The following is a 13,399-nucleotide window of genomic DNA, read 5'->3' on the forward strand; positions in this document are numbered from 1 at the left end:
CCCCAAATGTTTTAAAATGATGATAGACAACAGATCAGTTCAGCACCCGGATTCTTCCACTACGAAGTCATGCTATTGTATTAGATGCAGTATGCAGTTACCATTGTCTTGCTCAAATACGCAAGGTCTTTCCTAAAAACAGATGTTTTGTGGATGAAACATTTGCTGCTCTAAAACCTGTATATACACCATTCAGCACTGATGACTGATTACTGACCTGCTGTCAATTAACCTTATTAGTTCAATTGTTCATCCAACTGTTACATTTTAATAATAAAGTATTAAATATTAAAATACCTTTTCACCAGACTTTTGTTGCAGCCATCGAATTCAAAATGACCTTATTTTTTCCTTTAAATGGTACATTTTGTGTAAGTGTGTGCATCAGCGATTGTGTGTCCATTCTGACCGTGTGAGTTTGGAGCCGATCTGCTGTCTGGACTCGAGCCTTTCCTCATCAGTCTGCATGGGCAGGATGTTCTTCTCCTCCAGCTCCCTTTTCGATGGCCTGTTACTCAACTTTATAGCCAACGAGTCTTTCCTCAACACCTTCAGGGCCAGTGTGTCTACACACACACAAACACACACACACACACACACACAGGTTAATCCGAGCCCAAACATGAACCAGAACACTTCCTTTCATTCCAAAGTTATTCACATTGTTCTAGTAAACAAATGCACCAGTTAAGGGGGGACATTTTCAGGAGCAAGTGACGTCATTTCTCAAAGTTGATGTGTTGGAAGCAAGAAAAATTGGCAAGCACAATGATCTGAATAAAGGTTAGCAGACTGGGTCAGAGCATCTCCAAAACAGCAGGTCTTCTAGGGTCTTTTAGTTATGCAGTGGTCAAAAATTACCAAATGTGGTCGAAAGAAAGGTCGAAAGAAAGACTCCAGGTACACCGTGTCCTGACCACCCAAGGCCTACACCCTGACTACACTCATCTGGATAAATTTGGAAAATGGTGTTTTCGTCTAAAAATCTTTCCCAAAAGTTGTTCGTCCACACTGAAACTTCTGAAAACAATTATGTCCCTGTACTGCACATGCGCAAACCGTAAGACGAGTCGACCCCCATCGCGTCCGTCTGCCGTTTATTTACTTTAAGGCTCTTTGAAATGTTGTGCATTCTCTTTGGAGAGCATTTTCAAAAAGCTACTTTTTAGTAGACTGACAGTGCCGTCTCAGTGTAGACGGAAGGCCAAAACGGAGAGAAACCTATTAGTTTTAAAAGAAAACCTATTAGCATGGACATGACCCAATGCGAACTGATGAGCGTGGGAAGCTAAAGCTAGCCCACCTAGTCTGATCTTTCATCGCAAAAATTTGTTTTAGCAGCCCAAGGAAGACCTACGGAATATTAGGCAGGTGGTTTTAATGTTATGGCTGATCGGTGTGTATGGTTTCATTCCTTCAGATGCTTTTTCATGATAAGATGTTGGACATCTGATTTGAAGGTCGTGAGTTTAAATCCCAGCACCACCATGATGACATTGCAGGGCCCTTAACCCTCAACTGCTCAGTTGTATTACTGAGATAACTGGAAGTCGCTCTGGATAAGGGCATCTGTCAAATGTTCAGTAGCGCAAGTGAGAACTTGTGCCCTGGACATTTTAGGCATTAACGGTACTTGGCAGATGACCTTATCCAGAGCGACTTAAATTTTTTATCTAAGCAGCTATGAGGTATCTGAAATGTAAACTCTCGACCTTCAAAGCCAAAGTCTAATTCCTTAACCACAAAGCTACCATCTCCCCAGGTTCCACTCCATGGATGGTAGCTACAAGCGGATAAAACGTACACCGCTCGAAATATTCAACTACCTGGATGTAGAGGTCATTTTCCACGTCAGACAAAAAGCGCTACAATCAGACTAACTTGTGAACAGCGAGTCGTCGTCCTCTTCATCATCCTCCTCGTCTTCCTCCTCCAGGTCGTCCTTGTACATGCTGGGTAAGTCCTCATAGTCTGACTCGCTGGGCATGTTCTCTTTATCGTCCTCACACTCGATCACCACTGTGGGGACCGGTCTGCCCTCCAAGAGACCGCACTGCCCAGAATGCAATGCAGAACTGGCGAAGGAGAGCAGGAGCGAGATTGTGTTAGAAAAGCAACAACGGGATTTAGATTCACTTAAACCAAACAAATATTGTCCCACTTGGACTTCACAGAATTTTTTCCCACTCATTTACTGTCCAATTAAATATGTGTTTTTGCCTTTTACAGAGATTGGAACATGCATGTGTCTTGAAACCATTAAAGATTCTGTGTTTCTACAATTTTCACAGCCACTGGATTTTACTGGAGGGAAAAAAATGCAAAAACGAAAAAGCTCCTTTAAATAAAAGTAGAGAATAAAAATAAATAAATATGGAACAAGGAAAAAATTAAGAATCCGAGAAGATTTTTGTTTAGATTACAAAAAGAAAGAAAGAAAGAAAGAAAGAAAGAAAGAAAGAAAGAAAGAAAGAAAGAAAGAAAGAAAGAAAGAAAGAAAGAAAGAAAGAAAGAAAAAAGCAAATGTTATAAGCATGTGATAAGCAAATAGCTGAAATTACACACACACACACACAATCTATATATATATATATATATATATATATATATATATATATATATATATATATATATATATATATATATATATATATATATATATAAGCTCAAATACCACTGACTCACTCACTCACTCATCATGAAATCTCAAAAACCACTGAACGGATTGCAATGAAATTTGGAACACACCTTCCTCTTGGGTCTTAGGTGCTCACTAAGAAAGGGTTTTGAAAAATTCGCCCTGGATCGCGGCTAACTCGCGAAAAACGCGATTTCTCACGCATTGTAAATTCTTCTAAATAACAGTACGGATCCTCATGAAACTTACTACATTGTTTCTTATTACATGTTAGATGCACGATAAAAATTATTTTCAAAGTAGTTTGCCCTGTATCGGTACTACAAAGGGGTAGTACGTTATTTGTTGACGTTACATTCTGATCTCTGATCATCCAGTCCTGCTCAGTGCTAACTGCTTATTGCCATATTGCTTAGCGTTCTGCCTTCTGTAGCGAAGCATGGGTACTTTCAGCTAGTACATATATATATATATATATATATATATATATATATATATATTCCATCCATCCATCCATCCATCTTCTCCCGCTTATCCGATGCCGGGTCGCGGGGGCAGCAGTCTAAGCAAAGATGCCCAGACTTCCCTCTCCCTAGACACTTCTTCCAGCTCTTCCGGGGGGACACCAAGGCGTTCCCAGGCCAGCCGGGAGACATAGTCTCTCCAGCGTGTCCTAGGTCTTCCCCGGGGTCTCCTCCCAGTGGGACGCACCCGGAACACCTTCCCAGGAAGGCGTCCAGGAGGCATCCGGAACAGATGCCCGAGCCACCTCAGCTGACCCCTCTCGATGTGGAGGAGCAGCGGATCTACTCCGAGCTCCTCCCGAGTGACTAAGCTTCTCACCCTATCTCTAAGGGATCGCCCAGCCACCCTGCGGAGGAAGCACATTTCGGCCGCCTGTATCCGGGATCTTGTCCTTTCGGTCATGACCCAGAGCTCATGACCATAGGTGAGAGTAGGAACGTAGATTGACCGGTAAATCGAAAGTTTCGCCTTGCGGCTCAGCTCCTTCTTCACCACGACAGACCGGTACATCGACCGCATTACTGCAGAAGCTGCACCGATCCGTCTGTCAATCTCCCGTTCCACCCTTCCCTCACTCGTGAACAAAACCCCAAGATACTTAAACTCCTCCACTTGCGGCAGGAACTCCCCACCAACCTGAAGTGGGCAAGCCACCCTTTTCCGACTGAGGACCATGGCCTCGGATTTGGAGGTGCTGATTCTCATCCCAGCCGCTTCACACTCGGCTGCAAACCGTCCCAGTGCATGCTGAAGGTCCTGGTCTGATGAAGCCAACACGACAACATCATCTGCAAAGAGCAAAGACGAAATCGTGTCGTCACCAAACCGGACACCCTCCGACCCCTGGCTGCGCCTAGAAATTCTGTCCATAAAAATTATGAACAGAACCGGTGACAAAGGGCAGCCCTGCCGGAGTCCAACATGCACCGGGAACAAGTCTGACTTACTGCCGGCAATGCGAACCAAGCTCCTGCTTTGGTCATACAGGGACCGGACAGCCCTTAGTAAAGGGCCCCCGACCCCATACTCCCGGAGCACCCTCCACAGGCCGCCGCGAGGGACACAGTCGAATGCCTTTTCCAAATCCACAAAGCACATGTTGACTGGTTGGGCAAACTCCCATGAACCCTCCAGCACCCTGTAGAGGGTATAGAGCTGGTCCAGTGTTCCACGGCCTGGACGAAAACCACATTGTTCCTCCTGAATCCGAGGTTCTACTATCGGCCGTATTCTCCTCTCCAGTACCCTGGCATAGACTTTCCCAGGTAGGCTGAGAAGTGTGATCCCCCTATAGTTGGAACACACCCTCCGGTCCCCCTTCTTAAAAAGAGGGACCACCACCCCGGTCTGCCATTCCAGAGGCACTGTCCCCGACCGCCACGCGATGCTGCAGAGGCGTGTCAGCCAAGACAGCCCCACAACATCCAGAGACTTGAGGTACTCAGGGCGGATCTCATCCACCCCCGGTGCCCTGCCACCGAGGAGTTTCTTTACTACCTCGGTGACTTCAGCTTGGGTGATGGACGAGTCCGCCTCTGAGCCCTCAGCCTCTGCTTCCTCAATGGAAGACGTGACGGCGGGATTGAGGAGATCCTCGAAGTATTCCTTCCACCGTCCAACGACATCCCCAGTTGAGGTCAACAGCTCCCCACCTCTACTGTAAACAGCATTGGTGGGGCACTGCTTTCCCCTCCTGAGGCGCCGGACGGTTTGCCAGAATCTCTTCGAGGCCAGCCGATAGTCCTTCTCCATGGCCTCACCGAGCTCCTCCCAGGCCCGAGTTTTTGCCTCGATAACCACCCGGGCTGCAGTTCGCTTGGCCTGCCGGTACCCGTCAGCTGCCTCAGGAGTCCCACAAGCCAACCAGGCCAGGTAGGACTCCTTCTTCAGCTTGACGGCATCCCTTACTTCCGGTTTCCACCACCGGGTTCGGGGATTGCCGCCTCGACAGGCACCGGAGACCTTACTGCCACAGCTCCGAGCGGCCGCTTCGACAATGGAGGTGGAGAACATGGTCCACTCGGACTCAATATCTCCGGCCTCCCTCGGGATCTGGTCAAAGCTCTGCCGGAGGTGGGAGTTGAAGATCTCTCTGACAGGAGGCTCGGCCAAACGTTCCCAGCAGACCCTCACAGTACGCTTGGGTCTGCCGAGTCTGTCCAGCTTCCTCCCCCGCCATCGGATCCAACTCACCACCAGGTGGTGATCAGTTGACAGCTCCGCCCCTCTCTTTACCCGAGTGTCCAAGACATACGGCCGCAGGTCAGATGAAACGACCACAAAGTCGATCATCGACCTGCGGCCTAGGGTGTCCTGGTGCCACGTGTACTGATGGACACCCTTATGCTTGAACATGGTGTTCGTTATGGACAAACTGTAACTAGCACAGAAGTCCAATAACTGAACACCGCTCGGGTTCAGATCAGGGGGGCCGTTCCTCCCAATCACGCCCCTCCAGGTGTCACTGTCGCTGCCCACGTGTGCATTGAAGTCTCCCAGTAGAACGACGGAGTCCCCAGTCGGAGCACTGTCCAGCACCCCTCCCAGAGACCCCAAGAAGGCCGGGTACTCTATACTGCCGTTTGGCCCGTAGGCACACACGACAGTGAGAGACCTATCCCCGACCCGTAGGCGCAGGGAAACGACCCTCTCGTTCACCGGGGTAAACTCCAACACATGGCGGCTGAGCTGGGGGGCTATAAGCAAACCCACACCAGCCCGACGCCTTTCACCATGGGCAGCTCCAGAGTTGTAAAGAGTCCATCCTCTCTCGAGGAGTGTGGTTCCAGAGCCCAGGCCGTGCGTAGAGGTGATCCCGACTATCTCTAGTCGGAACCTCTCAACCTCACGCACAATCTCAGGCTCCTTCCCCGCCAGCGAGGTGACATTCCACGTCCCTAGAGCTAGCTTCCGTGTCCAGGGATCGGGTTGTCGAGGCCTCCACCTTCGACTGCTGCCCGATCCTCTTAGCACCGGCCCCTTACGGTCCCTCCTGCAGGTGGTGAGCCCACTGGAAGTATATATATATATATATATATATATATATATATATATATATATATTATATATATATAAAAATACAGATACACAGTAATCCCCCGTTTATCACGGTGTTTACGTTCCAACGGACACCACCCCAACAATGCTATTTTATGTATACAGTACTGTACTAACATTTTACTTCATCTTATAATTAATAATTATATTTGTATCAATACATTTCATTATTCCAACATAAAACTCCATAAAAGCAATTCTCTATACGTTTTTTGGTCTATGGTGCTGTCTGCGAGAGACCGTGGGCTCGGGATTGGAACCGCAGTAAAGCGGGAGAATCAAGCAAGAAGCGGAAATCAAGCAAGAAAAAAAATCTGTGAGAACACACTTTCCATTTCCCAGCTGAACAATCTTTCCGGAACAAGGGACGCTGTTTGGCCAAATTGGATCTCGGATCCATTATGCAACACACACACACACACACACACACACACACACACACACACACACACACACACACACACACACACACACACACACACACACACACACACACACACACACACACACACACACACAAGCTGTGTCCGGCTTGGCATTGGGTAGAGACTGGCAGCGTTTGAGTTCTGTCCTGATGGCAGGCGTTACGCAGGAAGAGCCACTGCTCCGCCTCGCGGGTGGAGAAAAGCGAGTCGCCCAGTCAGGGATAGGAGTGTTAGCGTTAGCATTAGCTGGGTCTCAGATCACAAACGGCTACAGCGACCCGATCTACATTCCAAAAATATACAAAATAAAATGAAGACCAAACTGGCTGTTTTGACAAGCTCTCCTTCACAGTTTCCTTCACAGTGTCGTATAGAAATGTTCAAGAAATATATAAAAAAATATAACTGACATTAGCATATAACTGAAATTAGCTTATACTGACATTAGCACATAACTGACATTAGCATATAACTGAAATGAGCTAATAATTGACATTAGCATATAACTGACATTAGCATATAACTGAAATGAGCTAATAACTGACATTAGCATATAACTGACATTAGCATATAACTGAAATGCGCTAATAACTGACATTAGCATATAACTGACATTAGCATATAACTAAAATTAGCTTATAACTGAGTTTATAACTGGCATTAGCATATAACAGAATTTAGCATATAATTGACATTTTATAAATGAACTTATCTTACAACCGAAATTAACTGATAATTGACATTAGCATATATTTAAAATTAACTTATAACCAATATTAGCATATAACTGACATAAGCTTATAACTAAAAATAGCACATGACAGAAGAAATTGGTCTTTGATCTGATACACTTACAAGGACATTTAAAAAATGGACTTTTCAAGAAAAGCTGGACGTCATGAGAAAAAGTCGTTTAAAACAGTTTTTAAGCTTTTTTTATGAACCTTTTATACAATCTTATAAAAATTCGGGAAAATACGGGAAAGAAAAACGTAAAACACAATTCGCCTTTCTCTATAATATTGATGGTTTCTACAGACTTGGCGTCAGAATGACAGGATTAAGAGGTGAAGAGCTTCAGTACGGACACCACTGAAGGTCTAAAGGGTGAAATCATGTCCTCGGTTAGGTCATTTCCCCACTTGTTGCACTGATATTCTGTTAATACCTGCCAACCCTAGAGCACTGAAATACAAACAGAAAGCCCCAGACTGACCTCTCGAGTCTCTGCATGGAGAGCGCCAGTGTCTTGTTGAGCTCCTCGATGATGCGGCTGGGCACACTGCCATACTGCAGCTGGTGCGGGTGTCCGTGATGCCCCCCGAGGCTGCCGTGGTGCATGATGGGAGTGCACTTTCCGGGGTAGGTGGCGAGAGGGCTCGGGGAAGACACGGGCAGCTCCAGGCCTCCGGATGGCACGCAGATCATTACTTTCTTCGGTGGAAGAGGAGGAGAGTGTTTCCCCTGTACGCAGGGAAGCTTTAGGGTCTGACATTGCTCTGAAGAGGAAAAGGATGGAAGTACACCATAAGTTCCTCCATTACTCTTAAATTAAACCCTATACTTAGTCAAATCATGGTCATGTGACCCAGCGACGCTTCTCATCCTCACCTACGCTGTGGTTTAGCTGCCGGGTGAAAGGTTTAGGCGGCAGAGCGGGCGGCTGCTTGTGGAAGAGCGTGGCTTTCGTAGGGTTCTCCTGAACCTCACCTGGAAACACCACTGATTTCTTAGCAGGCAGCACCAGGGACGACTTCATGGAGGGGTCCTGAGGACAAACGCTGCCTTCCATAGAGGCCCGGAACTCAATAGGTGCTGCGGAAAAAAATGCACATACATCAAACGTGGTTTCGTTTCACTTTAGACGTATGATGTATGACCAAAAATATTGGGACAAATAACTTTTCCACTAATGTCTTTCTCACAATTGGAGGCTCCAAAGCTGTTCCAGCTCCATGAAGATCTGCTTTCTTAGCGTTGGAAAATCTGATATTGCACCACAGGCCTCCTCACCTCACCTACCTGACTGTGCGTTAATGAACACGAACCTCCACAAAATCTAGTGGAACATCTTCCCAAAAAAGTGAAGCTTATTATAGCAACCACTATGGACTAAATGTGGAATGGGACGTCCAGAAAAACACAAATCTCAAGCCTTGGTGTCCACAAGATTTTTTCCATATACTGGATATTTATATATTGTAAATAATTAAATATATTATAAATATTATATATTTATATACTGCACCCTTTTCATGATTTTGATCCTTTGTCTACAGAGACAATATCTGGTGAGTCCTATATCTCCACCTTCATCACCCTGAGCTGTCTCTGATTGGCTTCAGACAGGAAAAGAACATTGCTTCTTAATAATAGTGTAATTTTGGCACGGGTACTGCAACAGTAAGTCTAAATGCTGCACTGCACAAATGGACAAAAGTATTGGGACACCTGAGCTGCACTTAGAGCTGCACATTCTGGCACAAACAAAAAGTACAGTGTGTGTTTCAGGGGTCTGTCTGTCTGTCTGTCTGTCTGTCTGTCTGTCTGTCTGTCTGTCTGTCTATCCATCCATCTATAGACAGGGTTGGAGCTCTATAGCAGGAGATCTTCCACATCTTCCAACCCATGGAAAGCAGGTCTTCATGGGGTTTGCTTTGTGCACAGGAGCATCTTCATGCTGGAACAGATTTGGATCTCCTAGTTCAAGTGGAGGGAAAATTTCATGTTACAACATCCAGAGACGTCCTACACAGTCGTGTGTCTCCAACTTTGTGGGAACAGTTTGGGGGAGAACCAACAGCTGAAAAAGTTGTGTTTGTGTTTTTTTTTTTATTTGTGTTTTCTTTGTGAGAAGGAATGATAAATCAGCTTTTGACTTGCATTTTTAAAGTAGCAAATGAATGAAACACTACATTTTAACAGGACTAAAATAAATAGAATAAAAAGAATATACAATTCAAGATATTGAATATTTAACAGTATGATTTTTTTTCTTCACAAAAATAAAGAAAACATTATTATTCAGTTTCTCTTGCATTTTTCTCCAAAAATAATAAAAAATTTAAATCTAAACTCTACCCTGAATTGAGGCCCTTCAGTGATTTCCATCGCATTCTAGGACTTAACCTCATTTCAGTTCGCGTTTTCTGCTCTTATTTAATCATTTTTATTATTATTGCTTCCATTACTATTTCTTTTCATTCTATTTCCTATTCCACGGGTAGCTCCGCCCACTGACACTGACCCGCCCACTGACACTGACCCGCCCCGTGGCCGTCTGTCAGTCCCTGCAGGAGCAGTTCTGTCACTCGGCTGCTCTCTAAAGGGTTCGGCGTCACACACAGACCGTTCTCCAGCCTCACTTCCTGCTTCACTACAGTCATCCTCGAGTCTGAGAGAGAGGGAGAGAGGGTGTCAGATAGAGGGAAAAAGAGGTGGAGAGAAAAACGGGACAAAGAAAGAGGGAACGGTACAGTGAAACAATAATAATACAGAGAAAGAGAGAGCGAGAGAGAAACTATGACTTTTTCAATCTTACATTCATGTTAAATATCAGATTGTATCCGGTTGACGTGTGACTTAAACAGAGCTTCATTACACCACCACACAAACCTTATACATCTTCAGATCCCCGATACTCTTATAAAAATCTAAATCTACCACAATCCCTGATTTTGTAAGTCTGGAGAAGATTCTGTTTGCATCGCAGTCTGCATTTTGTGTCACTTTGTCTTTTCTGCTCAGGTATCTGGCCATTTTTGCCCACCCAAATATAAACTTAATCAGTTGCCACATGTATCTGTTTCTCCTGACGTAATTAAAATCAATAAGAAAACACTGAAAAGTAAAAATCACCATAAAAGACCTTAAAACACGTTTTAAATGCACAAAGTGTATGTAACCAGAAAAGACAGTCCTGTAAAACATCAGCATTTAAAATGTGAATAAAAAGAGTTTCAAAGTCCATCTCCCCTTCACTCCTGCACTCCAGGAGGGGACCTCCACACCCATCCAGGAGGGGACCCCCACACCATCGGAGCGATATCAGCTGGGGAAAGAATTCCTCCTGTGCAGGGCCGAACTCACTGATTCTATAGTCCTTCAGCTGAACACGCTCCTCTGTTGTTAGTGTGGACCTCCAGCGAAGTAGGAGCTGGTTGGAGATGTTCAGGGACCGTAGTCCTATACGTGCTGCCACGTCCTCTACATGTGACAGGTCTGTCCCTGCGACTTTCAACAGTTCCCCGAGTGTGACGATCTTTAAGGAGAACTAAGCTAGGGACACTGTGGGGGTGGTCGCACCCGAGATGTCCAGATGACTACCATAGACCAGGGGGTCCTCCAGCAGCTGGTATAGTGTTCCGTAGCTCTTAATCAGGTTTTTAAAAAGTCCTCTGTAAAAAACTGCCATACCAGAAACATTCAGTGCATTTGTGTCCATTAAAAAGTTCTGTCTAGCGCCAGTCCTCCCACCATGTGTAAAAGTCCACTGGTTGCTGTTCTCTATACCAGGTTCCAGGTCCCATTTAGGAGTCTCTGGATAACCTGGAGGCGAAAGGCTGCAGCTCTGCTGGCGAGATAACTCAGCCCCTGCCCTCCTTCCCGCTTGGGCAGATGACGGACACTCAGTGGAATCCAGTGCAGACCATCCGAGATGTCTTCGATGAGCAAGGCCTGGATGTTCGCTAGCAGGTGTGGCACATGCCAGCTTGTGCCACAGAGACGATATTGCCAGGTTGTTGTTGATCAGCGTTCGCCCCCTGTTGGAGCCAGAAGCTTCCACCTGCTCAGTCTTGATGTGCTCTACAGTGCCTTCCCAGTTTTTATTTAAAAACTCGTGACTTCCCATGTAGACACCAGGCCTCCTGGGAGTGTCAGGTCCCCACCTTCCCACTCCCCAACTAAAACTGCTTCATTCTCTCCCCAGTTTACTTTTACTGATGATTAAAACTCAAAGTCCTTTAAAACATCAATAAAGTATTTACATCAGACTGTGATCCGATCATAACAGCCAGATCGTCTGCATATTCTGACAGGTAAAGTGAAAAACTTGACAGGTAGACCATCGATACCTGGCGTCCGCCTGTTCTCCATGACCTGAAAAGCTTCATGAAGCTCGGCCAGTGTAAGCTCCCAGTCCATCTCTTTGGCAACTGACTGAGAGCTTTGGCAAGTCTTTGAGGTAGCTCTCCTCCACTTCCTGTGCGCCAGACCTCTCGCTGCTATAGCCTCGAATAGAAGCTGAATGTCTGCTTGCGGATTTCAATAGGCTCTGACATGAGATCCCCCGATTCTGTTCGCACAGCATGCATAAATCTTTTCTGTCCATTCTTTTGATCTAAACTGAAGAAGAACTTAGAAGGAGCATCCATCTCAGTGATGCTTTTAAGCGTGAGCGGACCAGCGCCCCCTGTGCTGTAGTGTCCGACAGGGCATTTTTGCTTTTTTTTTTTTTTTTTTTTTTTACTTTTGAAGGCTTCAGTATGCCCTCGATTTCCTTTGTCCTCCAAATGCCAGAGCTTTCAGAGATCTGGCAATGTCTCTTGTGACATTGAGAGTGTACTGTTGACAAAATACTTTTTTTGTGCTTTTGTAACATCCCACCACTGCTGTAGGGAGTTAAAAGACGCCTTCTCTAGTTTAAAACAATTCCATACAAAAATAAGACACTCCAAAATTAGCATCTTCTTAAAGTGTGGCGTTAAAATGCCAGTTGGGACTCTTAGGTTTTAAATTCTTTATACTGATGGTGCACTAAACCATGCAGTGGTCAGAGAAAATCACTTAAAACATTAAAACCATAAAATCGATCTAATCTCGCCAGGAAGAACATGCTGTCTATGCAGTGGGCCCACGTGTACGATCTCTGTTTCTTATTTAGATTTCTCCATATGTCAGAGAGATAGCGGGCCTCCACCATCTCCCACAGGCGGTAATGGGAAGCTTCATGAGGTTCTTCATGGTTCCCATCTATATTTTCTGCTGTACTTTTAAAAGCCTCCCATTTAAAATGTATTCTATAGTGTAAGAAACAGGAATAAAATTGCAATTAAAAAGCAAGGCAACACCACCACTAAGCGATGTGCTGTGACTTCAAATCACCAACCCGTCACACTCCTTCACCCAGTCAGCAGCATTACTGCTGTCGCTGTGGGTTTCCTGTAGCAAACATCAACACGTTTCTGCTTAATGAGCTCATAAAGCTTTGCTTACGTTCCGTGTTCTATTGCACCATTTACGTTCAAACGGACAACCTGGATTTCGTTTATTAAAATGAAATAAAAGTAAAACAAACCAATGCTAAAAAGCTCAAAGTAAAACACGTTTTCCCAATTGATCTTCATGATCAGCTCCTTCAGTCTACACATTTCTCGATCTATAAAAGCTCATTCTCTTCTGAATTGTTTTATGTCATAAATAAACTGTTTGCGGTCCGGGAAAAACTCTTTCACTGATACAATCTTTTTCCACTGGGTGGTTCTTAAAATGTTTTTTACGTCCTCAGTTTTTCACTGTCCAATGTCCTTCCCTTCATTAGTGATGAGGTAAAAATGAAAGAATTGTCTTGTTAAAGGCGACTCGTCTCCCCCTTGAAGAACATCCTCCTCGGCTGGAAACCCTGCTCAACCGGGCTATACTGGGAGAAGCCCTGCTCGTCCGAACCGGACTGGGAGAAACCCTGCTCAACTGGACTATACTGGGAGAAGCCCTGCTCGTCCGAACCTGACTGGGAGAAACCCTGCTCAACTGG

At 45.3% G+C, this 13,399-nt stretch overlaps 1 protein-coding gene and 1 long non-coding RNA gene across 9 annotated transcripts in view; one reads left to right on the top strand and one right to left on the bottom strand.

Moving 5' to 3' along the window:
* LOC310726939 overlaps window positions 1-13,399 on the top strand; it is a 146,883-nt gene that overhangs the window by 58,645 nt on the left and 74,839 nt on the right. The window lies entirely within an intron of this gene.
* The window catches only part of LOC310726807 (phosphatase and actin regulator 1), an 81,430-nt gene that overhangs the window by 16,819 nt on the left and 51,212 nt on the right, over window positions 1-13,399 (bottom strand). For 3 of the 8 annotated variants that reach the window (XM_083542749.1, XM_083542745.1, XM_083542744.1), the window contains exons 4-8: window positions 9,911-10,039; window positions 8,257-8,460; window positions 7,862-8,144; window positions 1,882-2,075; window positions 410-566 (exon numbers count right to left, since the gene is read on the bottom strand). In XM_083542749.1, the coding sequence (XP_083398875.1) occupies window positions 410-566; window positions 1,882-2,075; window positions 7,862-8,144; window positions 8,257-8,460; window positions 9,911-10,039 (967 nt within the window). Of the gene's footprint in view, window positions 1-409; window positions 567-1,881; window positions 2,076-7,861; window positions 8,145-8,256; window positions 8,461-9,892; window positions 10,040-13,399 lie in introns of all 8 variants that reach the window. The other 5 variants (XM_083542748.1, XM_083542743.1, XM_083542742.1 and 2 more) reach the window with 2 other exon arrangements.

This window comes from Silurus aristotelis (genome assembly GCF_946808225.1).
Source record: "Silurus aristotelis genome assembly, chromosome: 5".
NCBI classification, from domain to species: Eukaryota; Metazoa; Chordata; class Actinopteri; order Siluriformes; family Siluridae; genus Silurus; species Silurus aristotelis.